The sequence below is a fragment of the Maniola jurtina genome, chromosome 11, assembly GCF_905333055.1.
Source record: "Maniola jurtina chromosome 11, ilManJurt1.1, whole genome shotgun sequence".
Taxonomy (NCBI): domain Eukaryota; kingdom Metazoa; phylum Arthropoda; class Insecta; order Lepidoptera; family Nymphalidae; genus Maniola; species Maniola jurtina.
The window spans coordinates 3,602,656-3,629,949 of NC_060039.1; the positions used below are offsets into that span (position 1 = coordinate 3,602,656).

Sequence of the window (27,294 nt, forward strand, 5' to 3'; positions counted from 1 at the left end):
ATAAATCACAAAGGCAGCCGCGGTTTTGAAAATTGTCATACAAGTTTTATTAAAAACATGGTGATGTTGCGTTTTCTATCGGTTCACATAAATGTTGGACATACTTTACATATACCTAAACCAAAAATCTGTTAGAATTTTGAGTGGCAGTAACGATAAATCGTTAAAGTGACATTATTTAATTGCTTAATTAATACAACAATTTTTGTAATTGGACCTGTTGGAAGTTAATTAATAAATATTAGGCTCATAGATGTCTAGGAGAGAAAACTTAGTAAAATCCTACGTACTTGTAGGTACGATTATAATAAGCTTTGGGAATTGAGCGCCGCAGCCAATTACCTCTTCTGATGTCAGGAAGAGCTGGTCCATTTGTTGCGCAAAGAACTAGCCTGGCTGTTCAGCGCGGAAGTGCAGCCAGAATTCAAGATAGGTATAACATATTTAGTAGTGGGGTAATGTTTAGATTATACTAACTATACACCTATTCTTACGTGTTGGGTACTGTAGCTACTGCAACTTTTTCAAAATTTTGTTTTAACGATTTCGAATACCTATTTCAATGAATATGGAAACTACGCTTGGATACAGAATATACTTCGTAGCGTTGTTACAAAACGTTTCCACACAATAACTCAAACCGAATAAATCGCTTACAAAGTTTTACCGCTCCGGTTAAAGCGGTAGATAGAATTCTATAGGAATTCCTATAGAACGCTCTGAGCGCAGTTTACAATGTAGAACTTTAGTGTAAAGCTCTATTTTTTATTAACAAGTTTGCGCATGTTCCAGTGGGTTTCACTTTGGCCCAAGGCATAAGTAATCGTATCGTAGAAGGCGTAAGTATCGTAGAATCAAAGTGACCATTTCTAACAAGTTTTTTTCCCTGGTACTTTTCACTGTCTGACGTGTTGGCCGGAGACTTATAAAATGTTTCAAAACAGAATGAACTAACTTGTTAGCTACCCTATTTACGCACATAAGTTTTTTTCTTTGTTCAAAATATTTTTTTAAAGTATAGTTAGAGAGAGCGCACACTGCAGTGCGGCGAGTTGCGGTCCGTTTTACAACCCGTACAGATTAATCCGGAGTGCGCGCGTAGTTCTATAGTTCACAGATTTTGCGGAAAAAAACGTACGGAAATTCACCGTGGTGCCCTAAAAGTAGCACTAAAAGTATAAAAAACTGAATTAGTCGGATTTATAAACAGCTTAGAAAACACTTAAATCAAAAACAGCTTAAAATTGAAAAAAAAAATTAAAACAAAAAAATGTATTGTAAGTATTTTAATAAAATAAATAAGAATGTTTGAAATGTGTATGTGTAACTAACCAATTTTATGGTCGTAATAAAAAGTAATAAAGTAGTCAGTGTCATCAACAGTAATTTCATTTGATAGCTCAACGGTTGAGGAGCGGATTGAATTCCGAAAGGTCGGCGGTTCAAACCCCACCCGTTGCACTATTGTCGTACCCACTCCTGGCACAAGCTTTACGCTTAATTGGAGGGGAAGGGGGAGTATTAGTCATGATTAGCTTGGCTAATATTCTTAAAAAAAAAAAAAACAAAAAAAAATTATCTACTTGTTGTATTTAGGAAGGTAGAGTACGTATTGTAAGGAATCTAAACCAAAGTAGCCTAGCTATGCCATTACACTCTCTACGCGCTTACATAGCGTTTCTGTAATGCAGTTAGCTTTGTTTTAAATTTAATATTGTGCACTGCTAACCCTAGTTTACTAAGCTTCATAACGTTTTGTAACTGTACAAAGTTTGTTTCACTCGCTCAAAGAAACTTCGAGGCAACGCGCAAACAACCACTCTCCTGACTTTTTTCAGTATTTTTTCAAGATTTATTAAAATATGTTTTTAACTAACTTCAGGAGATTACCCTGTATAACAGTCTACACCCAAAAACCACTTAACGAAATATTAAAGTTATAGTATTTATAGTTTTCTAATAGAAAACTTTCAAAAGACGCATGCATAGACGAACTGTTTATACAATATTACTTACCTAACTTATTTCAAATTCTGTGATTATTATTTAAATTTATTATGTAAGTCATTAGGTAAAATTTACTAATAAGTATTAATTAAATCCAAACTTTACGATAGGCATTAGATAAATTTTGAAAACAGAACTTCGCCAATTAAGTCGTACAACTTTTAATAAATCTCTAAGGAGCTATACCAATTTATTGTTGCGCAACTTATATTAAAGGTACTTTTTTAGGGTTCCGTACCCAGACGGTGCCAACGGGACCCTATAACTTAGAATCCGCTGTCCTTCCGTCCGTCCGCCCGTCTGTCTGTCTTGAACCGGGTGGTCTGTATCTCATGAACCTTATATAAATGAGTTGAAATTTTCACGGAGTATGTGTTTCTATTGCCACTATCACAACAATTTTTTTTTTAAATAACCGCCATAGGTATTTAAAAAATTAAAAAGTAGATAGCACTATATTTATGGTACAATACGGAACCCTTCGTATGTGAGACCGATTCACTCTGGGCCGGTTTTTGCTACTTCAATATTGTAGAAAGGTTCCCAGGTGGAAAAACTTTCACACCTAAAATATTTTCCTTAAAGTCTTGCTCTTTAAATGGAAGGGCATTTTCCGTGAACTTGGTGTTAAGAGTAAAACTTCTAGGCGTTTCCCTGTACACTGTTACACTAGCAGCTTTACGGTCTTTATAAATGTTGTATTTTATTCCACCGACATAATATCTATAATAAAACACTTTCTTATTTCATTTTTAGGGCTCCGCACCTCAAAAGGAAAAACGGAACCCCTATAGGATCACGTCCGTCTTTCCGTCTGTCCGTCTGTCCGTCTGTCCTTCTGTCCGTCTGTCCGTCTGTCGTATCTATCTAGAAAACTTATAGGGTACTTATCCGTTTACTTAACTGATTTTTATTCATTTTTATGTATAGTAAATAGTTTTTGATTTATCGTGCAAAATTTTGAAAAAAGTACTAGTACGAAACCCTCGGTGCGCGAGTCTGCCTCGCACTTGGTCGGTTTTTTTTAATATTTTTGAGATATTTTCCTTACGAACAAGGGTCGGAATAAGATATCCAATTAAAGCTGGAAATACCTTAGGTATTATAGGTAGATACTTACATTTTACTCTTCTTAAGACGATTATATAGGTCTCATAATTAATTTTTATTATACTAGATGATGTCCGCGACTTCGTCCACTTAGATTTAAGTTTTTAAATCTTGTGGGAACTCTTTGCTTTTCCGGGATAAAAAGAGCCTAGCTATCTCTGAACCAATTTTCGTCAAAATCGGTTACGCAACAGATGTCTCGTGAAAATCTGACAGAGAGACAGACACACTTTTGCTTTGTAATATTAGTACATATAAGTACCTAAATAGATATATATGTTAAATCACTACCCATATTAGGTATACATATAATATGCAAAAGTGTGTTTGAAGAAAGAAGAAGTGATTAGCTTGATTTACTATGTTTGTTTGTTAGTTCGTCATCTTTGGCATGGTTCTAGTTAAAGACATGACAAGTGTAAATTAAAAATTTAAAACACCCCCGACAAGTGAAGGTTACAGTAACTAGAAAAGAGCTGATAACTTTCAAACGGCTGAACCGATTTTTTTGAATTATAGCTAAGAACATTCTCGATCAAGCCACTTTTCAAACAAACAAAACTAAATTAAAATCAGTTCATTAGTTTAGGAGCTACGATGCCACAGACAGATACACAGATACACCGATACACAGATACACAGATACACACGTCAAACTTATAACACCCCTCTTTTTTGGGTCGGGGGTTAAAAAGTGCCATGAAGCCACGTTTTATGTCAAAAATCAAGAGTTACCACAAGATTTTTAAAAACCTAAATCCACGCGGATGAAGTCGCGATGCATTAGCTAGTAAACTTTGTATTTTTATCCCTGTTGTTAATTAGTTCAAGATATACCTAGATGTATTTTTCTAAAAGAATAGCTTTGACTAGTGCAATCTGCAATCGTTTACCCGGGATGATCTACATTCAGCTCGGAGTCTACTTTATTTACTGAGAACAAAAGGCCAGATGGTCCCTTTGAGCAGTTATTAACGCTGGCTTTGTTCCACCGACGATGACCCCTGGCCCCGGGGGCTTGTGAGCGATGACGGGGACCCAGACCTCTTAACGGTCCATTTTCTTTCTCATACGTTATTTTTCAAGAAAATTTGGTATTTTTCTATAAAAAATCCATAGGTAGGTAATAACTAATAACTTCCAAACTTAATAATATTTTAAATGCGAAAGTGTAGTTTCTGTTTGTCTTGTCTTTGTATCTGCTAGATTTCACGGCCCATCCGTTCAACGGATTTTGACGAAATTTTGTAAGATAGCTTGCATCCCGGGGATGAACATGGGCTACTTTTCATCCCGGAAAATCAAAGACTTCCGCAAGCCAAGTCTTACATCGCCTGAATTCAGCAGCTCGCTGCCTATATATCAAGGTCAAAATCGAATTTCAAAGTTACATCACTCATAAATGCTTTTGGTCAGTCAGTTGCACCTTGGCATATCCAATGGGATATACAGGGTGGTCAAAAAGTCGTGGATCAAACGCAATAGGGAGATAGAAGAGGTCATTTTCAGCAAAAAAGTTTTCTACAGCATGGCCATATTTAAATTGCCCTAAGAGTTATGAATATTTTTGGGTTTTTTAACAAAATACCAGATTCTCTTACAATTAGACTAATTTAAAAAAAATGAGATAAATAACAATAAAACAAATGATGTTGTGTCATTACTAGATAATGTATCAGCACTACAAACCTTCTACTGAGGCTCTGGCTATCAAATTACAAGAGCAATTAATTTTTTTCCAAAACTTTTAAAGCGTTACCAAAAATTAAGTGTCACTTTAAAAGCGCACTGTGAAAAAAAAATGTACTACGGAAAAGTGACCCTGTATCAGAAAAACTTGCAGATTTAATGCCAATTTAAATGAGGTATAACACATTACTCTTTGTTTCGTAATTCTGGTATTATAATCGTTTTTTTATATCAAGGTGCAAATTTCAGTAGATTAGTTTAATGCAAAATAATTTTGAAGATTATCATGCTGCTAGTTAAACTGCTAGTTTTTTGTACGTTGGAATGCTAGAAACATCACTGTGCTTGTCACACTTAAAATTTGTGAAAAGAACAGAAACTCTTCACTACCACCACATGCCAGAACTACCCAGAACGACCGTCTTGCAAGTAGTTCATCTTTTCTAGGAAACAAAAGGATAAAGAAACTATGCCTCTCGTTCACACTAATCATCCTTTCTATTTGCATTGTTGGAATAAGGAAGGATGTGAAAGAGAGGCATAGTTTTTTTTTATCCTTTTGTTTCCTAGAAAAGAAGGCGTTCTGGGTAGTTCTGGCACGTGGTGGTAGTGAAGAGTTTCTGTTCTTTTCACAAAAAGTGTGACAAGCACAGTGATGTTTCTAGCATTCCAACGTACAAAAAACTAGCAGTTTAACTAGCAGCATGATAATCTTCAAAATTATTTTGAATTAAACTAATCTACTGAAATTTGCACCTTGATATGAAAAAACGATTATAATACCAGAATTACGAAACAAAGAGTAATGTGTTATACCTCATTTAAATTGGCATTAAATCTGCAAGTTTTTCTGATACAGGGTCACTTTTTCGTAGTACATTTTTTTTTTCACAGTGCGCTTTTAAAGTGACACTTAATTTTTGGTAACGCTTTAAAAGTTTTGGAAAAAAATTAATTGCTCTTGTAATTTGATAGCCAGAGCCTCAATAGAAGGTTTGTAGTGCTGATACATTATCTAGTAATGACACAACATCGTTTGTTTTATTGTTTTTTATCTCATTTTTTTTTTAATTAGTCTAATTGTAAGAGAATCTGGTATTTTGTTAAAAAAACCCAAAAATATTCATAACTCTTAGGGCAATTTAAATATGGCCATGCTGTAGAAAACTTTTTTGCTGGAAATGACCTCCTCTATCTCCCTATTTCGTTTGATCCACGACTTTTTGACCACCCTGTATATGGGAATTATTTATGGGAATTAGTGACTAGATAAACCGAAGATTGCCAATGGGCACTCTTCGGTTTATCGGTATTTAGAAACGTCATAAAGCAAGGTATAAATATTGCTGTAAACCAAAGAGGTTGTCGAAAATAATCTCTCTAACGTTACTGCGACCTACATAATGCACTCTATTCGGCGTCTTGTTTATTTAGTCGAAACAAAAGACCAAAAGGTGTCTTTGAGGAGTTATTAACGTGGTCTTTGTTTCAGGAACGATGAACCCTTTCCCCGAGGGGCTGTGAATGATGGCGCGTGCTCCAGCCGCCTGCCTCTTTACGGTCCATTTTCTCTCGTGCATTATTGGTGAGTTATACGCACTTTACCCTCGTTTCCGAGAACCGCCGCGAGCAATTTTGTATCTTATGTACTCTTTTATGCAACGCCCCTGTACGTAAGGAACATGAGAATTTATGTGCAAATTTTCGGTGAACGTGCCCTGTACGTGGAGATTATTTTAGTTTATTAAATTTAATAGACCGTAACGTGAAAGTGACTAGTAGGTGACCCTACTAGTTACTTGATTTTCAGGGTTCCGTACCCGAAGGGTGCCAATGGGACTCTAAACATCCGTCCGTCTGTCTGTCAGCGGGCTGTATCTCGTGAACCATAATTTAGAGTAGAGAGTTGAAATTTCCACAGAATGTGTATTTCTATTGCCGCTATAACAACAAATATTAAACATTTCAAAATGGCCGCCCTGAAAATCAAATAAAATTAAAAAAGTTATTTCTTGTACGATGGTACGGAACCCTTTGCGTGTGAGTGCGACTCGCACTTGACCGGGTTTTCCTCCATTTGTTGTAACAAAAGTGTAATGTTTACGTTCGCGACTTGTCACAGATTGCGCATGTCGTAAACCGTCACTCCACGCCCGTCTCCGCCGAGGATCATAAATTAAAATTTAACACTTAATCAAGCTTGTGACAATCCAGGGATTTACGTTCCGCCAAATATCATCCATTTTCCGTGTTTTCTTCCCACATTTTAAGATTCTACTATCTACAGCTCTTTTTAGAGTTCTGAACCCGAAGAGTGCCGACGCGGACGGTGCTCTACTGTCCCTCCGGCCGTCCGTCTGTCTGTCAGCGGGCTGTATCTTGTGAACCGTAATAGGTAGAGAGTTGAAATTTTCACAGAATGTGTATTTTTATTTCCGCTATGACAAAAATAATCAATATTTCAAATTGGCTGCCATGAAAATTAAAAAATTGTTCTTGTACGATGATACGGAACCCTTTGTGTGCGAGTGCGAATCGCACTCGACCGTTTTTTTCTCTCTGCAAAATAGGTTTGTGAGCATCGTGATCTGTTCTGTTAATTACATGATGGTGAAAATTTTCTTGGAAAAATAATACCTACTGTTCTGCTTACAGCTACTTATGGGCTTTCGAGTAAAAATGAAGAAGTAGATACTTAAGTACTTAAATATTTCAGGTTTTTGAAAATTCCATCCCTTAACATCGATTTTCATAAATTCCACTTGAGCGAAGCCAGGGTAAAAAGCTGTGATAGCCTAGTGGTTAGAACATCCGCCTCCTAATCGGAGGTCGGGGGTTCGATCCCGGGCACGCACAACTAACTTTTCAGTTATGTGCGTTTTAAGCAATTAAATTTCACATGCTTTAACGGTGAAGGAAAACATCGCGAGGAAACCTGCATGCCTGAGAGTTCCCCATGTTCTCAAAGGTGTGTAAAGTCTGCCAATCCGCATTGGGCCAGCGTGGCAGACTATGGCCTAAACCCTTCTCATTCTGAGAGGAGACCCGTACTCAGTAGTGGGGCGGAAATGGGTTGATCATGATGAAGCCAGGGTGGTTCAGCTAGTAAAGACAAAAGGTCTGTGTCCAGTACTTTGACCATGAAAAAGTAACCAACAGAAAGACAACGCTTCTAGAGTTACGATGTAAGTTGACGTGGTGTTGACATCCGTTGAACACTTCGTGAAATCCTCGCCTCACATCACTGCAAAGTATCACTTCGCAGGAATTATGATTTAAAATTTAACGCTTAATCAAACCGATGACAATCTCCGGATTTACGTCTCCCTGGGGATCGTCTATTTTCCACGTCGCCTCTTTCCATCTTTACTGTAACATGATTAATTTTATTCAAGCTCAAATACCTAGTAATGTAAGTAATAAGTTTATGACCCTGACGATTAATTTATTATCATCCGATTTTGACATAATAATCTATTACCTATTATATAGTTCTAAGTATATATTTTAACCCCCGACCCAAAAAGAGGGGTGTTATAAATGTGACGTATGTATCTGTGTACCTATCTGTCTGTGGCATCGTAGGTAGCTCCTAAACTAATGAACCGATTTTAATTTAGTTTATTTTTGTTTGCAAGGTGGCTTGATCAAGAGTGTTCTTAGCTATAATCCAAGAAAATCGGTTGAGCCGTTTGAAAGTAATCAGCTCTTTTCTAGTTACTGTAACCTTCACTTGTCGGAGGTGTTAAAATTTTTTAATTAACACTTGTTGGTATCAACACTAATCGATAAATCGACAGTGTTTGTAATCGATAAAATCTGAAACCAATTTTAATCATTTTTTCACCACTAGGTAGCAACTTTATCTTAAAATAACATAACGTATGACTTCACTAAGAAGGGAGGAATTCAAAGACACAAGAAAAAACTACCAAAATCATAGAACATCGTGGGCAAAGGCTTGACAAATAAATTGAGCATTTGGATACAAAATATTTATTTAAAAGACTAATAAGGGAGGTATTTATTAACGTCCAGTCTAACTTGTTCTCTGAAAATTTGTAGGGATGAATGTTTATTTTGTTTGAACATTATTTGTAGTAAAGCCTTATTAATTCGGGACCCATGTAGCTTATAAAATAAAATGAGAGGATCCTTTGTTCGGTTACGATTTTAATGGCGAACATTATTACGATAATATTTTATGAATACCCTCTTTTTTAGGGAGTGGTAGCTCTTGTTAAAGAAGTGATTAGATTTGTTGTTGTGGACTGTTATCCATACTATCCATACTAATATTATAAATGCAAAAGTGTGCCTGTCTGTCTGACTGTCTGTCTGTCTGTCTACTACCTTTTCACGGCCCAACAGTTTAACCGATTCTGATGAAATTTGGTACAGGGTTAGCTTATATCCCGGGGACGGACAAAGGCTACTTTTTATCGAGGAAAATCAAAGAGTTCCCACGGGATTCCTAAAGACCCATCTGCTTAACCGATTTATATGAAATTCTGTACCGAGGTAGCTTGCGTCCCTGTGATTGATATAGGCAACTTTTTATCCCGGAAAATCTAACAGTTCCCACGGGATCTTTAAAAACCTAAATCCACGCAGACAAAGTCGCGGGCATTCTCTAATGTTCAATAAATAAATAGCGTTTATTATGGGTAATCAAAAAGCGGTGACAGCCTAGTGGTAAAGTGGTTAAGACGCGTCGGCCTCTTAGTCTTAGGAAGTGTCCGGGGTTCCATCCATTTTTCGGAGTTACGTCCGTTTTAATGCAATTAAGTACTGTAACTGAACTAACGGGGTCCTAAAAAACTCTACCCTATTTTTCCTTCGGATCTTTCTAAAGATTACATTTTAAAACAATTTCTTTAAAGTGGCACGTGTATCGTATAGCGGTAGGACCCTTTGTGATGTTGTGTCCATAGTAAACCAAGAACTTTTAGAGCGTCGGAAATAATGAGTTCATCAGACTTAAACGACTTTACGGAGTTCAAGTATTGAAAATGTGTGATTGCGTATAATATCTCCCATGCATTCGGTCCTGTAAGACTATCGCCAGTGCTAACTGAGTTCGAGTATTGAAAATGTGTTGTTTGTGTATGAATACTTATTTAGTATTTGGTCTGATAAGACAAATGCTGGTTCGAGAATTAAAATATGTGTTCCGCATAGGAACGCATTAAAATATGAAAGGATCATGAGACAGCTCTTACAAGACAACACTTCATATAGAGCCCTACTTATTAGACGTGTGTGTGTGAGTGTGCTTCTTCCTTCGAAAGGAAGAAGTTGTGTGCGGCATCATTCGCTCCAGTTGGCGTAAAAGGGGTTTAGAGTGAATGATGGTACGTAGCTCCACCACGCCACGTACGGTGAGCTTCTGCCTTCCCTTGGTATCCCATCGTCATACTGGGACCCTCGATAAATCAAGAGATCAATATGGCACATAAAATACCAATGAACAGTAGCTCCCCCCCCCACACACGTCATCATCCATATAAACAGCGCAGCGTATGCAAGCATACTATAGGAAGTGGTGCGTGCCACTTATGATCCCACGTTGCAGCCAAAGCTGAAATAGCATTTTTATAGTGGTGCCCTCCCACTACAGACCTGTAATAGGTTTCAAGGACGGGTCAGACTCACTGCGGGAATATCCACAGGCCTTAACCCAACCTTCAGTATATATGCATTAGCGTTATTTTGTATGGGTATGTTATTGATATTGGGTAACCACCACAAGGCGGTTAAGTATTCCAACAAATGTCAGAATACAAACAGAACAGCAGCATTACCTGCCCTCTGTGGTCAGTCTGTTATTAAAGCACATTAGAATCATCTCAGCAAAGGTTTCACAAAGCGCCCAAGACACTAGGGCTCTCCTTAGTTAGGATTGACAAAGCATCAAAGGCACCAGGGTACTCCCTCGCATAAGTTTCTTCCAACGCGCTCTGTCATATGTCAGATAGTTAGTTAATATCACCGAAAGCCATCTCAAGCAAAGATCACCGAACATCCGGAGGACACGCGGTTCTCCCCGCCTGAGCAGCCACGTCGTCAACAGTTCAAACATAAATCGCTTTTAGATCTTAGGAGGTATCGCCCCTATATAACAAATATATCTGTGTAATTAAAGTGGTCCCTTCTATTCGAGTGTTTGCTTAGAATGTTTCTCTCCAAACACTAACTTGGTCCGAGTCTCAACTCAGTATTCTTTAATATAAACTTTATGTATCGCCCCAGTACAGAATTTAAACAAATTAATTATCTCCGCGCATTACGACGTCCGCGCAGGCACCGCCCGCCGACGCAAATGCACGCGGTCCCGCTGTGCGAGCTACTTCGTTCACGTTCTGATTTCGACTCTGCTCCGAGCGCTACGACGCCCGCGCACACATCACTCGCCAACGCAATTCGACCGCGGTCGATCGCGTCTCTGCATCACCGACATGCGAAACGGTGTTTGCCTCTTTTCGAAAATTCAAAAATTAATATTATGTTCATATGTGTAAGTACATGTCTACAAGTATTCACTGACCTGATTTTGATAAAATTGAAGTAAAAATAAATTTTAATTTTTTTTTTTTTTTTTTAAATATTATTTTGTAACACTTTGGTGTAAAATGTAGGGTCGTTACAGTACTTAGAAAACATCGTAAAGAAACCTGCATACGTGTCAGTTTTCCATGAATTGTTATCCAAGGTGTTGAAGTCTGCCAATCCGCACTTGACCAGTGAGGTGATCTTTCAACATATTACGGTTCACGAGCTAAAACCTGCTGCCAGACAGGCAGACAGACGGCCGCTAAGCGAATCCATAGAATTCCATTAGCATCTTTCGGGTAAGGAAACCCAAAAAGGTGTTCACAATCAAAATGTTGAATCGAATACTTTGTACCCATTATAGGTATCTATACAATAACGTAGTTCACAATACAGCTCTTCCAGAAAGAAGCAGATTTCACCCATAAGTCATCTGGCATACGGCGTCATGACCTGCCCAGTCTCATTTAAGTAAAGTGGGTTCTTACTGTATTATATTAGTATAGTTGCTTTCATTACACTTCAATCTACACTAGCGGCCTAGCAGGACAAAGTTATGACGAGGGTGACCTATTATTATTCCTTTGAGGGCGACAAAGTTTTGATAGGTTTCTAATATGTAGGATGTGTTTGTGACCAGGCTGTCAATGTAATTACGATAAAGTTAATGAATTCCTAGTAATTACGAAAGTAACCTTTACTTACTTAATTATTTTAAACTCAGATACAGTCAAAATGCAATATCACCTAGTGGTAGGTATGTGATAATGCAGTTTAAAATGGAAACGGGTTAACCTAACTGGAAGGGACATGGAAATTTAGTCCTTACCCCTAAAACCCTGGGGAGATGGCTACAGCAAAGACCTCAGAGCCTCCAAGAGGTGCTGCAATCGTGGACACACACACACACACAGTAATATTATAAAGGTGAAAGTTTGTGTGTATGTCTGTAGGTTTGGTTACTCTTTCACGCAAAAACTACTGGACGGATTTGGCCGAAACTTAGAATGGAGATAGATCATACCCTGGATTAACACATAGGCTACTTTTTATCCCGGAAAACTAGAGTTCCTACGGGATTTTTAAAAACCTATATCCACACGAACGAAGTCGCGGGCATCAGCTAGTGTTTAATCCATACTTAATAATATTATAAAGCGCGAAAGTGTGTCTGTCTGTCTGTCTGTCTATCCGTCTGCTACCTTTTCACGGCCCAACAGTGTAACCGATTCTGAGGAAATTTGGTACAGGGTTAGCTTATATCCCGGGGACGGACATAGGCTACTTTTTATCCCAGAAAATCACACAGTTCCCACGGGATCTATAAAAATCTAAATTCACGCAGACGAAGTCGTCAGGCATCCTCTAGTAATGCATAATTTTTCACTTGTTGCAGTATGTCGTCAGGACAGCGGTAGCAATCGGCCGCGGGACCAGAGCACGGTCTCCGAGTCCTCCCGCCGGTTCCGTACAGAGTTCTTAGAGGACTGGCCGCAGACCCCCGGGGCGCCATACTTCGACCCTAGCACGCCGGACAACGTGACCGGCCTAGTTGGACACCCCGTCACTTTGTTATGCAAAGTGAAGAATCTTCAGAATCGTACTGTTAGTTCATTTACTGTTACCAAGCTTTTTTCATATTGACGGCACCTCTGACGCATTTTGCCATCTTTTTTAAAGAATATGCATACTCTTTTTAACACCTTAGAGATGGAATTTCCAAAAATTAATTCTTGGTAGGCCTAATTTTGATTTGTGGAAAAGAATTTTAATTTTTTAAAAGGAAAAAGACTTAATTTGTGGAAGCAATAATATAATATTATTCGTACACAATTGGACTTCGAATACGCTTCCGAGTATAATAAACAAAAATTGTTATCTCTGATAGGTATGCCACTCAGACCTGAGAAATAACGTCAATTTAAAAATATATTCCACCAATATGCCGATTACGGGTAACCTCGCAAAATGATATTTTACAAATTCTTTTTACGGTTATAATAAATGTTTCAAAGGATATGGAAATGGCGAATATTCCCGTATGATATTCTATTATGCATTTTCAGTCGAAATTTGGCAGCTGTGCTCTCTTCCCCATTTCGTATGCAGCAAACCTACGATATATTATTTTAATACATAAGTAAGCTATGAACATAAATATGTTATAGAAAATTCGATATGTAGGAACATTTTTCGTATTTTATTTGGTACAAGGGTACAAGCATGCTTATGTTCGCAACTTTGGCGGCGAGGATAACAAAAACTTTCAACAATCCCATTGGAACCCTTTGCTCTCTCGAGATTAAAAGTATCATCCACTCCTTGCTAGTTCTTTACTTGTCTGAGACAGTTCCATCAAAATCTTTTCAGCCATCTCACACAAAACAAATTGAATTGTGAAAAATGGTTATTTATGAAATTAAAGAAAAAAGTAAACCGTCTTCGAAAGCACTGAATATATTTTGATAATGTCAGGGCTTCTTAAAAAAGTTTTATTCACAATATAGAATGATGTACGTATACCAGTAGGTAGGTATAGCATGAAATACATAGCTCAGGCCTCAGCCATCACGGATTCCAATCACAATCTCCAGATAGCAAGCACCGAGAGCCCTTTGTTGTGAAGTGAAACATTAAATAGGCTTTACATACGAGTAGGTAGACGCTTCACGGCTTTGCATGATATCCCGCTGCGCCGTGTGGCTTTGTGTGGGCCACAGAAATACTTGCGGCTTTAGTTTAATTGGTAAGCTTGGTTAGCCTGTGAAAACCTAGCAGACATACAGAGTACAGACAAACGCTTTCGCATTTATGATATTAGAAATAGATCGATTTGAATGTGTTACACTTTGATTAGGTCAAAAAGATCAGCTCCCTGCAATGGCTCCGTGAATATATCGTGCGTGCATTTTGAGAACGCACACACCATAATATTTGCTCTATATGTCAAATGTCATGTCAAAAGTACGATTTTAGTCCTTAATCCCGTACTTTTGACATGACAGTTGACACATCAAGCTAAATGGCGATTGCGTTCTCAAAATATATGCATTTTACTACTACTTAGTACTACTTATGAAACTACTACTACTACTTATGCTACTACTTATCAAATTTTTCTGTTCAGGTCTCATGGGTGCGACACCGTGACATCCACCTACTGACAGTGGGACGGTACACGTATACATCAGACCAGCGCTTCGAAGCGCAGCACAAGCCTCGCTCCGAAGAGTGGGCGCTGAGGATCCGAAGCCCACAGAAGAGAGACTCCGGGCAGTACGAGTGCCAGATCTCAACCACACCGCCTATAGGGCACGCGGTGTATCTTAATATAGTAGGTAAGTGGTAAACCTCATGATGGATGCTTCTGCTCTTCAGACACCTGGCAAAAAGTTTAGCACCTCCTGAATGAGTGCCATCGCTTTAAGCTCGTAGCTTAGGTTTGAGCTCAAGTTCGATGTTGACGCAGAAATCAAAACCTCGAACGGGAATTTCCTCTTATGTGGTTGGTCATTATAAGTTAAGTCTTTCGGACGATATACACGGGGAATCTATCGTCCTAAAAGAATCCAGTCCTCGAGTAGGCAGGCGCACCTTTGGTCCATTGGTCCTCTGAGGGGGGGTTATGTTCTACTTAATATTAGGTATATAAACACCGGTCGAGTGCAAGTCATACTCACACAAGGGTTCTGTAGCATTGTACAAAAAATAACACTCATAATGTTTTTGTGATATAACCACAAAACGATTTTCAGTTTTTTGCTTTATTTGTGCTATAAGACAAAGCTATCTGCCTAATTTCATGGTTCTAGGTCAACGGGAAGTACCCTATAGGCTCCCTACACGGTTCTTGACAGACGCGACAGTCGGACATACGAACAGACAAACAAGTGATCCGGTAAGGGTTCCTTTTCTTTTTGAGGTACGACGCTAAAAACGAAGACCTAGAGCGAAAAACGATCTAAAAGAATTATAAAAGCAAAATTCTTCGTCCATTTATACGAGTACCTTTGAAGTCAACTGGCTCAAATAACCAATATGGGAAGTGGTTACAAAAAATCTGCGACAAATTCTATTTTATCACAGCGTAATAAAAATTCCATTCCACGCTTCCATTACTCTGATTAAGTACTTACCTCCCTATTTACTTATTGTGAAAGCAAGTATTTCATAGACAGGAAGGTACCTACATAGGTTCGATATTAGCTTAATTACAGTAGTTACCTTCAAGACACCGAAGAATTATGATGGATGTCATTGTCAGTTTATCATTTTAAATACATGGCCAAACCATTTACTTACCTAATATTACCAATATATCAATATCTACTTACCTACTAATATTACAAATACGAAAGTGTGTCTGTCTGTCTGTCTGTATGTCTGCTAGCTTTTAACGGCCCAACAGTTTAACCGATTTTGATGAAATTTGGTATAGAAGGAGAGGTTTGATGAAATTTGGCTGTAAGGGCTTACATCCCGGGGACCCAAACCCAGAAACCCAAAAAGTTCCCACGGGACTCTTCGAACCCCGTCCGTTTAAAGGATTTCTATGGGCACAAGGTAGCTTGCGTCCCGGAAATTGATATAGGAAAGTTTTTATCCCGGAAATCAAAGTGCTCACACAGGATTTTTAAAAAACCAAAATCCACGCGAACGAAATCGTAGGCATAATCCAATTATACCTACCTACCTACTATATTTTTATTTTTTTTGAAAAAAGAATATTAGCCATGTTAAATGACTAATATTCCCCTTTCCTCTCCAACTAAGCGTCAGGCTTGTGCTAGGAGTAGGTACGACAATAGTGCAACGGGCGGGGTTTGAACCGTCGACCTTTCGGTTTTCAGTCCACTCCTTTACCGGTTGAGCTATTGAGGCTCAAAATTGACGATTTACACCCGAAATTAATATAAAATCAATCTTTTGGCATCTTCGAAAAGTTGCTTAGCAAGATTCCTTGTTATTTTATCGAAGTATAGTACGCGACGGGTCGAGATGGCAATTGGGGTATGAGGTGGGGGGACGCCCCACACAGCCGCACGTCACCCGCGCTATCCCGCACCGAGTTAGCACGAGGGATGTGCGGGGTGTCACCTCCCCGATTGCCATCTCGACCTGTCGCGAATTATACACACACATACAAATTTTTAATAAATAACAATGTTGCTAAGTAATAATTTATCGACATTTATCGATCTCTTTCTCGAAATAAAATACAGCCTATGTGCCTCAGGAATAATGCAGCTTTCTACTGGTGAAAGAATTTTCAAAATCGGTTCAGTAGGTAGTTCCAGAAATTACCCCCTACAAACATTCTTACAAACTTTACCTCTTTATTATATTAATTACTTATAGATAACAGACAGGAATAATAATAATCAATGTTATCTGTAATTGTCTGTCGGTCCCGTTGGCACCATTCTGGTACGGAACTCTAAAAAATATAATATCCATATTGATGTAAGAGGAATGGTTTTACCTTTACCTATCTCCGAACATACCAAATAGGCCAGCAGGCTAATTAGTGTAAAATTTTACACCTCACCAACGTTGATAGAATTCGAGCGTCGAAATTCAACGAGCGAATTCAACGTTCAAATAAAATCAAACTCACGTCCCTTGTTTTAAGGTTTAAGTTCGCCCATACATCTACAGCCAGCGGAAACCATCGGAAACCAAATTAAATCAGTTGTGGAAGGAACCTTATTATTTCAGATCAAGGTCCATTATAGGTTTATTTTAATATTGTAAGTTGTGACGATGTGTTTCCACGAATACGAATTTTATCAACGTTGGCGAAACGTAAAATCCCTTACGCACTCTAGAAAGAATTGGTATTATTTGTTTTCCCTCTCGTCATCCGAAAAAAATCCTTTATTTACCTTCGAGCGATGTCAAAGAGCTAATCTCATAGCAAATATTGGCTACTTACCCAATAGAAAATCTTTTCAATATTCTCTTAGGCGCAATGCCCATCTGCAGAGCAGAATGTTGTTGAAGCAACCCAAAGTAAGCTTTATTTTCAGCAAAAAGGCCTTTATTATTTTGAACACAATAACTAACTCGGATGCTAAATGTTATGTCCCACTAAAGTCAGCACTCGGTCCATACCTAATACACCCATCCATGTACAGACTTGTGTTAAAGTTACTTAATCAATGCAATCTATTGCTATTATGCGCTGGCGCAACTGATACACCACGCGTAATTTTTAGACTAGTAGGTATGACCAAGAACCAAAAAAATAATATTAGGTAAAATTCTTGCTTGAAAAAACTTGCTTCTTTTTTAAAGTCGGTTAAAAAATATTACTTTATTAAAACTTTATGTAGATATTTTAATTTAAATGACTAATGTTAAAATTAATAAATTTATTTAATTTGGTTTACATAAAATAAATAAACGTCACCAGATTCAACAATGTGTTTATAAAATTACCAAAAAGTAATTAAAGAATCCATTTTTATGTTTTTTTCACAACAAACTCAATTTACTATTACAATTCCGTAAACGATGAAAAAAACAGAATCTAAAAAACTTTAATAAATAACATTTTATTAGCAAAAGTCCTAACTCGCGCTATGGAAGTTTTTACAAGTTTGTGATATATATACGCTCGTTTATCTTAAGTGTTCGGGGAGTCCGTTTCTACACAGTACGGCAGTGATGACGGAGCGCTGCGCTAATCTCCGTATTCGGTATCGCGCAGTTTGCGGTTGCTGCACGCGATTATTCGTTGCATTAGTCTCTGGAGTTCAAGTCTCTGGCTATGCAGTCTCGGCACCAGACGTTGGTGATCATTGAACGCCCCGAGTGGCTCTTTGTGTTAACGCCCAGTATGGGTCAGGCCCCGAGTGGCTCTTGTGTTAACGCCTAGTATGGCGCAGTATAGTATGCCCACAGCGGCACTATGTCATTGCAGGAAAATTGTTCCTCGCCCCCACTGTTGTAGAAGATTTGACTCCCTTTTGTTATTTTTTTTTAAAGTACTAGAGGATGCCCGCAATTTCGTCTGCGTGGGAATTTAGGTTTTGTAAAAATTTGATTTTCTGGTATTAAAAATTAATGTTCGGTATGAAAGTTATCTTTTTACTATTACTTGATGCCCGCGACTTCGTCCACCTGGATTTAGGTTTTTTAAAAATCCCGTGGAATCTGTTTGATTTTTCGTGTCAAAAAGTAAGTAGCCTATCGTCGTCGGTGGGAATAAGCTAACTCTGTACCACATCAAAATCGGTTGAACGGATGGACCGACACCGTGAAAAGGTAGCAGACAGACAGACACACTTTTGCATTTGCGGAAACACTTGCGTGTGTTTATAAACGATTTTAACCCATATGGTCATATAGATAAGGTGTAACATCGCTTGTAGCAGTGGGACACTTTGATAATAATAATTATAATCAGTCTCATGGCCAATACCAAGTGTCACATTCTGAATCTCGTTCAGCCGTCTCGTCAATGCATATTTTTCTGATGACGTCACAGTCAAACGAGTTTGTGTGCGCAGACGCCTTTATCACGTTGACGACGTCACCCTTATCTAATGGAACACTCACTCATACGAAACACACAGATTCCGTAGTTCAATAAGTAGGATACTACACAAACAAGAAGTTACTTTGTATCTATGTAAAATAAGGTCGATATTTAAATATCCGCAGATATTATGGCCGTTATATTTTACAATTTTGTCTTTGCTATACATATTATTATAACTAGCTGTACCCGCGACTTGGTTCGCGTGGAATAGTGACTTTTCGGGCAGCATATTTTTTAAATTGACATAACTTTTTTATTTATGAACCGATTTACATGAAATAAACACTAAATGTTAAGTGAAGCTTACTACAATATACCTATTAGTGAAAACCGTATCTAAATCGAATAAGCCGTTTCTGATATTAACGTGCACAAACACACAGACAAACAGACAAACAGACAAAAAAAAAATTAATTACAATTTCGGGTTCGGCATCGATATAATAACAACCCTTGCTACTTTTTTTATATATATTTCCATTGTACAGACACCACTTTTCTACAATTTTATTATATGTATAGATATCATTCTTATGTGTTGTGTTGCGTTTATACGCATCAGTCATCACGTCACCTGCTGCAAAGTAAGAATACTATGCCCCTAAACACTCGATGTACCTATTTACTTGTAAGTAAATATATGCCAAAGGGTGCTGGTTTTCTTCTTCGAGTTACTAAGTGCGTACATATTCGTACTATAGGGGTTCCTATAAGGGTTCCGTTTTTTCCTTTTGAGGAACCCTAAGAAACTGTTTAGGTCAAAAACATGGATATTTAGACGCTGTAACTTTAACATAAGCAATATTTCTTTAAAATTAAAACGTACGAGCATAGTACTTCATTATATCTACATTTCTAAAAATTATGAAAATTGGACTACATTAACGGGAAGGAAATCGCTTTTTGTATGAAAATTTACAACTAGACGATCATCTTAAAGCAAGTAATATAATTTAATTACATCCCGTTTTCCCGAATAAATGGCGGCTATCTTTCACGGCTCTAAACATAACAATGTGAAGTTATACCCACCTAAGTATTTTTCTCTTAAAGTAACATTTTTTTTTTCCAACAGAACCAGAAACCGAAATAATGGGTGGTCCAGATCTATTCATCTACGCCGGATCAACGATAAACCTGACATGTATAGTGAGGCACACGCCTGAGCCGCCCAGTACCATTAATTGGACGCATCGAGGAAAGGTATGCAAATTTTATCATAATTAAGTAAGTATTGGTTGTGAAGCTGAAGTGGCAATAGTTAGGGTACATAGTTGGAAAAACATACACACATATAATATACATATACATACATACATAGACTGCTAAAATCATAACCCTTCCTTTCGGATTTGCCGTAGTCGGGTAAAAACCGATAGAGGATGGGGTCCCAAGGTACTATAATGGAGATATTTAATAACGTTCTATACATAAACATCTCAATTACTTAAATTAAATGTGTGCCACCCCGCGGATTTTTTTTTGTAATATTTTTAAAATGTGAAGGAAAAATGTAAGAATGGGCATTCCATTTCATATCCGAAATAATGGTTTATTGTGCGAACTATGTGGAGCGGAGCCGGCCTAAAAGTCCAAGATAATAATATGCAAATGCATTACCATAATCATGCGAGATTGTGATATTTCAGAAGTATTTTTTTTTTTGTTTTAACTTGCAACTTTTGTCATGCTGCATGTAATCGAGAGTAGGTGCGTTAGATACAGTAAGCCGAAGATTCAGTAATATTCCTGGTGAATTGACATTGAAGGCACAATGAGTAGATATTGTATTGTAGGTATCAAGGAAGGAATTCCTGATTGAAGTCCAAGACATCAACCCTGATGATGCTACAGTACTCCTAACAGGTAGATGTTCAGGAACTGTTAATCGCGAAATAATATTTTAGGTGCTGAACCTTAACTTAGACGACCTATAGTTTTTCACAAGCACAAAATATTAGAACGAAAGTTTAAGCACCCTTTTCTTGAAGCTGCCTTTTCCAGCTTTTCGGACTTGCCTACTGCCCCTCAGTAAGTAGGTATTGCAGTAATAACTAGCAGACCTGCTCGGCTATGCATTTCCGCGCTGGAAAGTCAGGCTGATCCTATGCGTATCAAATGAGGCCACGGTGAAATATCTCATAAGATATTTTTGTAACTCTCGATAAGAGAGGCATACTTGCACCTTTTCAGCTTTGCTTTGCTGTAAAACTGAGGTACCTAAAGTCTGTATACCCCTAGGTTCTAAACTGGTAAATTAGAAGTTTATTTGTAAGCGTTTTCTCCGATCGACTCAAAATAGGATCATTACGTACATTTACAGCCGGAAGTCGAGCATGCTGTACACAATTGTGTTTCTACGAGTCACAATAGCATGTAAATTCGATGATTTCAGAGTAACCCACGGTTATTGGACCGCCATTAGATATTCCGTTTTCACCGAATAGTTACGCCATGTTAGAATAAGAGCTTGTCAATAGTTTCTTGCAAATATTTGATACAAAAATCCGGACTTGTCAAATTATATTCTTGTACAATCCGAAAAATTCCTGCAATTTAAAAAGAAAAATCATATTGTAGCAGTCATTTTTAGGTTAACATAATACTAAGTTATGATATCGTCCGCGTGGATTTAAGTTTAAAAATGACGTGGGAATTCTTAGATTTTTCTAGGATAAAAACTACTCTCCAGGACTTTAACTACCTAACTATATCCACGCAAAAAATCATTTTGACCTGATACTCCCATATCTATGGATACTCTATTGCGGCGTTATTTTTCCAAGTAATTCCTCAACATCTCTATAACTTTGACATCTCAACCTATCGTTGTCGATCCACTACTGAGCATTGAACACGTATCTTCTCTCACAGTAGGAAGTGTTTAGGTCATAGTCATCTGAATATTACGGAGAACTCTCAGGCATGAAGCTTTCCTCACGATGTTTTCCTTCGTCGTTAAAGTAGTCTAATTTTACAAATACACCGAAGATATCGTATTCTATTATATCCAAATATTGCTAAAGTTTAGACTATCTGTGTAGCATTGTATGCAAAAGTCAAAATTCAAACTCATGAATATGTAGTAGTATGTAGAGCGGTTCGTAACTCCGTCTCCGCGATAATGCTTGACAGCACACGAAGTTTACACATTATTTCGACACGTGTTGTATTCACAGTTTACAATGTTCATAGGTACCTTACATTACAATATGATAATGGTATCTGTGAATCGCCTGTGAACAAAATGCTGGCATGACAATAAATGTCATGAAAATATTATTATTAATTTGTACCGTTATATTAACGTTAAAACGTAACGATAAAAAAAAAACGATGTACAAAACGCAATGCATTGCATCGGTTCGCATTGCAGTTGGAGGAGCTTGTTGAAATTTTTTTAAATTACTTATGTTTTCACCTTATGTGAAAATATATTCATAAAACTATTTTTTGTCCTTAGACGATAAACTTCGACTCAACACGCGGTGGCATTTCACTGGTCACCGAAAAGGGGATACACAGTAGCAGTAGACTCCTTGTCCAAGCGGCGCGCACCTCGGACGCGGGCGCGTACCAGTGCGTGCCTGACAACGCGCAATCAGCGACGGCGCGCGTACACGTGCTCACTGGTAAGATAAACTCATGATTGCTAGGTAAGAGACGCTTAATGCAAGTGGTGCGCACGTCGAACGCTTATCAGTGCGTGGCGGACAACGTGCAACAAGTGATGGCGCGCGTATCCGTGTTCACCAATAAGATAAGTTCAAGATTTATAACTATAGCGTGGTAAGAGAAACCTTACAAGCGGTGCGCAAGTCGGACGCGGGCGCATGCCAGTGCGTGCCGGAAAACGCGCAATTAGCGACAGCGCGCGTACACGTGCTCACTGGTAAGATAGTTTACAATTCATAATGTAGCCTAGCAAGAGAACTCGTGTCGCGTGGACGCGTATTAGTGCGAACAACGCGCAAGACACAAGCGGGTAGGTCATCAGTGCGTACCTGATAGATCAGCGGCTCGTATCAGACACTTTTTGAAAAAAACTCTTCGTACGAGCTGGTTATGACACGACCACGACACGACAGATGCCAATGCTCACGGTTTGTCGCTGTTTAATCGTAGAACAGTAGATAGAATATTGAAGGAGAAACTATCGACAGAGGCTGACATCGATGAGATTCTACAACATTTTACTAAATTCGCAATAAACGACGATATCATGCATGTAAATATCACCCGCTTATCCATACTTAACATTATAAATGCGAAAGTGTGTCTGTCTGTCTGTCTGTCTGCTACCTTTTCACGGCCCAACAGTTTAACCGATTCCGACGAAATCTGGTACAGGGTTAGCGTATATCCCGGGGACGGACATAGGCTATTTTTTATCCCGGAAAATCAAAGAGTTCCCACGGGATTCCCAAAAACCCATCCGCTTAACCGATTTGTGTGAAATTTGGTACCGAGGTGCGTCCCTGTAATTGACATAGGCAACTTTTCATCCCGGAAAATCAAACAGTTCCCACGGGATCTTTAAATCCACGCGGACGAAGTAGCGGGCATTCTCTAATGTACTGATAAATTAAATTAATTTTTGAACTTTTAAACTTCATTAGAACGTGTATGAATTTTAATTAAAACGCTTTTCATTTTGTTTAAACGTCAACTAACTAAGTACTTACTTACTCTAAAATGTCAGATGAATTTTGTAATAACTATTAACTAGGATAATGAGATAAAGTGAACGTAGACTAACACTAGCTAGATTTCTGAATTTTAGTTAAAAACTGGTTATTAGATTCGAGCTTTAATTAAGCTAGAACATCATGGTAGGTATGTACTGCAAATGTTCATGGAAGGCGGTAATCAATCTGGTATCAATATGGTAATCTTCTGGTAATGCATGATTTTAGTATAACTCTCTACTATCTTCCTTTAGATAGATACCTATTTTATCTTTCACAGAAATTTAATCACGTACTCACGCACTTTACATAAAAAATTGTACTCGTACGTTACAAATTAGAATATTTTTGCTTGCTTTATTTTAATCATAACATACGAGTACTAATTTTTATGTAAATAAGTGGACCTACGTGATTAAATTCCTTTGAAAGACTAACTCTGTAAAGTAAATTGTACTGAATAAAAAATGCGTGACTGAATTTCATAAAGTGAAATTAATTTCTACACAACCTGTTATTACACCTAAATGAAACTTTGTTTCACATTATTTTCATTTATACGTTAGCTCACATTTTTATTTGTTCAAAAGTGGTTTATTATTAGCTTTTATGTGGTTTTCCTTTTGAAGGCTTTGTTTACTTAGCGGCGAGGTTGTTACACTATCTTTATTGCTATTTTAATTCGAATAAATTTATCACGTGAAATTGTAAATAGAATTTTCCTAGAAAACTTACTATGGTGAATAAATAGGTCATTGATAAAAATAATGACTTCATAATATTGTGTTGAAATAGAAACTTGGATAAAAGTGTCTGATAATACATAATTGGTGTATAGGTACGAATTAATTATAGTAAAATGTACTTGCGTTGGTCATAACAGGCTTACATAATGACTTTTTCATAAAAAAATATGAACGAGACGTAATTATAACTTTCATGTACTTACCTATCTAGTAATTTATGCTAGACCATGTCGTCTTCGTAGTTCGTACCCAGTCCAAACGCTTATTCTTTAAAAAAAATATTATAGTCCGGCCATAGTACAGCATGCCTCATGCCATTGATGTATCCAGCTATCTGTGTGGCTTAGGAACGAAACTCATTACCGCGACGCGTCTTAAAAACCCGTGACGTGAGTCGCGTCGCAATACCATCTACTCGTGTGGGAATACGCTTCGCTCGGGCAGCAAGATGCCTTGTGGCGCGAAATCGCGAAGCACGATTTTACGCACTACGCTTTGTGGATTTACTCGTGGTTTTGAGTTAAGGCCCCTATCGAGACTTAAATACCTACCTGGTAGTAAGCCAGGTAAAATTACAACAAAATGAATAATAATTCACACCTTATCAATACTCGTGGCGCGTCTTGTTATATAAATAGAAATACTCATCTAATTTTTTTTTGTCAACAGGAGAAACTCCAGCTGCCATGCAGGGCAACGCACACTGTGCAAGAAGCCTGACATTACCTTCGGTGTTGTGTGTCACCAGCATTATATTATATTTAGCCATTTTTGTGATATAAAAGAGAGAGTAACGCAAATTAATATCGAAAACATAATATTATATCAACCGATCTCTCTTTGTAAAATATATTTTATAGTAATTAATTAAGTTTGAAATGGATACGAGAATGCAGGTTTTATTAAAAATATTGTATAGTAGAGCTCGAAGGAATTTACCATGTTATTTCAACATATTACATGACAGTTTAATTGGGTGATTTTATTAATAACTGGCCCTCTTCGACTTCACTGAAGTGGAAACGCCGAGAAACCTTTCTCAGTAGGGATTTACGCTTTAGAGAAACACTTTACACACATAATATGTTTCCACTTTCTAGACCTCAGTACGTAGACAATTATATCAGTCAATCAATTATTTTTTATAATCTTACTGCCAGAGAGTAAGTTTTACAAACTACTCTGTCTCGGGGTGAAAAATGTTTTTATGAGCAAATTGACCCTATAACCACTCTAAGCTGCCTTCAAATTACTTAGTACGCGTTGTAAAAACATATTCGCAATAATACCTTTAGAGGTATTTCTCGCAGTGACTAGTTAAAACACTTAGGCTAAAGGCATATTGGGACAGAATTTAGTAACGCGTATTTTCTTAAATATTCCAAATTATATAGCTTCTTTATTGTAATATTATTATCAAGTACTTATCAACGTTATATACAGTATGTACCTATAACAAAATGAAAGACTTTGAAAAGGATAAATAATAATTAGTTCCATACACTTATTATTACATTATTTTAGTAGAAAGTTCAAGTTTATGCAGGGGAAGACCGATATGCTTTTGGCCTTAGTGGCACTAAACTGGTAATAGTCTGATATGATTTTAAGTTGATCATCGTACTTAGAACAATAGTTTGCGTGTTAAAATCGCTTTATTATTTTGTATGCGATTTGTGAACTCTGTAAAACAATTGACTATGATATACGAATACGTTATTTGATAAATTTTAAAAAGTAATGTAAATATTTATAAAATAATTACCTACTATAAAATTTGAAATGTTTGTTTACGGTTGAGAGTTTATTTATATTGTAAAAGTGTGTGTTGTAAATAAAATTGAGATAAAGTCGTAGTTGTGTACTAGACAACCAATGTAACTAAATAGATGCATTATTTTATTAACAAATGAGTTAGGTGTCACTAAAAAGTGTTTTGTACACATGAATGCACGCGCAACGACACTTAATTTCTTAAATGTTTTATGGATAAAGATTTTAGAAAATAGGCCGGCTGCGCTTCTCTCACCAATATGGCTTGAGCCTTAGATGCTAATTGTACGATTCTTAAGTTCTCCTTAGGATAAGAACAAACTGCTCAAGAATCGTCGCACATTTCTCTGACAGATAATTAAATATCGTCCTTATCCAATTAGAGTTATAAATTAGAAAATAAGAATTTGTTTCATCTTTCATAATTGGTTCTGTCTTGCATAGCATTTCCGAGGGAAAGACGTCAGAAAATAATAAGATGGTTTTCGCAAATCCTAGCTTTTGTAGGAAGAAGAAAAAAATATAATGATATTCAATGTTAAACTTTTACAGTGTAAAAAAATACCAGAGAGAGCAACATTGTATTGTCCTCCATAATATTCTTCTTATTATTATCCTTCTTGTTATTAATAACGTCACTCGATCCATTTATCTAGTTACATTGGTCTAAGGTTGGGTGCACACCCGCTGTTATTGTCTGAGCGGTCGTTTCTTTTCAGCAGCTAAGCGTGTGTTGTTTAGCAGCTAGCTTAGTCGGACATACAAACTGAAGCTTTAAGGGTCAGTTAATTTAAACCATTGATTTTATCATAACGTGCGTTGGTTAAAATTTAATAAATCAATAATTTTTCATTAACAGTTCGTTAGCGCCATGTCACTGGTAAAATATTATACATTAGTAATAGTATTAGTATTACCTATTGATACAACTGGCCCTCAGTATATCAGCTGTCAAGAGGAAGCTTGAGCTGAAATTTTAGATGCGATTACGTTCCGACTCTAGCAGCCAACTTACAGAATATTTCGTAGAAGTGCAACTGATTTTGTTACTGAAATGCCGTAAAGTTTTTAAAGTCTCGTTAATTAAAGATGTAAGACATCGAATTAAATATTATATTATAATAATTATAATAAAAGGCATCTGTGCCAACTGTCGTTTAGGGTAATCCATTATATCCTAAGT

General features: G+C 37.4%; 1 protein-coding gene across 1 annotated transcript in view; it reads left to right on the forward strand.

Annotated features, from left to right (window-relative positions):
• Positions 1-26,247, forward strand: part of LOC123869471 (zwei Ig domain protein zig-8-like) — a 73,077-nt gene extending 46,830 nt beyond the window's left edge. Inside the window, exons 2-7 of the mRNA XM_045912394.1 lie at positions 6,299-6,391; positions 12,755-12,963; positions 14,486-14,696; positions 19,980-20,107; positions 22,368-22,536; positions 25,008-26,247. Of these exons, the coding sequence (XP_045768350.1) occupies positions 6,331-6,391; positions 12,755-12,963; positions 14,486-14,696; positions 19,980-20,107; positions 22,368-22,536; positions 25,008-25,120 (891 nt within the window). The 5' untranslated portion in view covers positions 6,299-6,330 and the 3' untranslated portion in view covers positions 25,121-26,247. The remainder of the gene's footprint in view (positions 1-6,298; positions 6,392-12,754; positions 12,964-14,485; positions 14,697-19,979; positions 20,108-22,367; positions 22,537-25,007) is intronic.
• Positions 26,248-27,294: the final 1,047 nt, after the last annotated feature.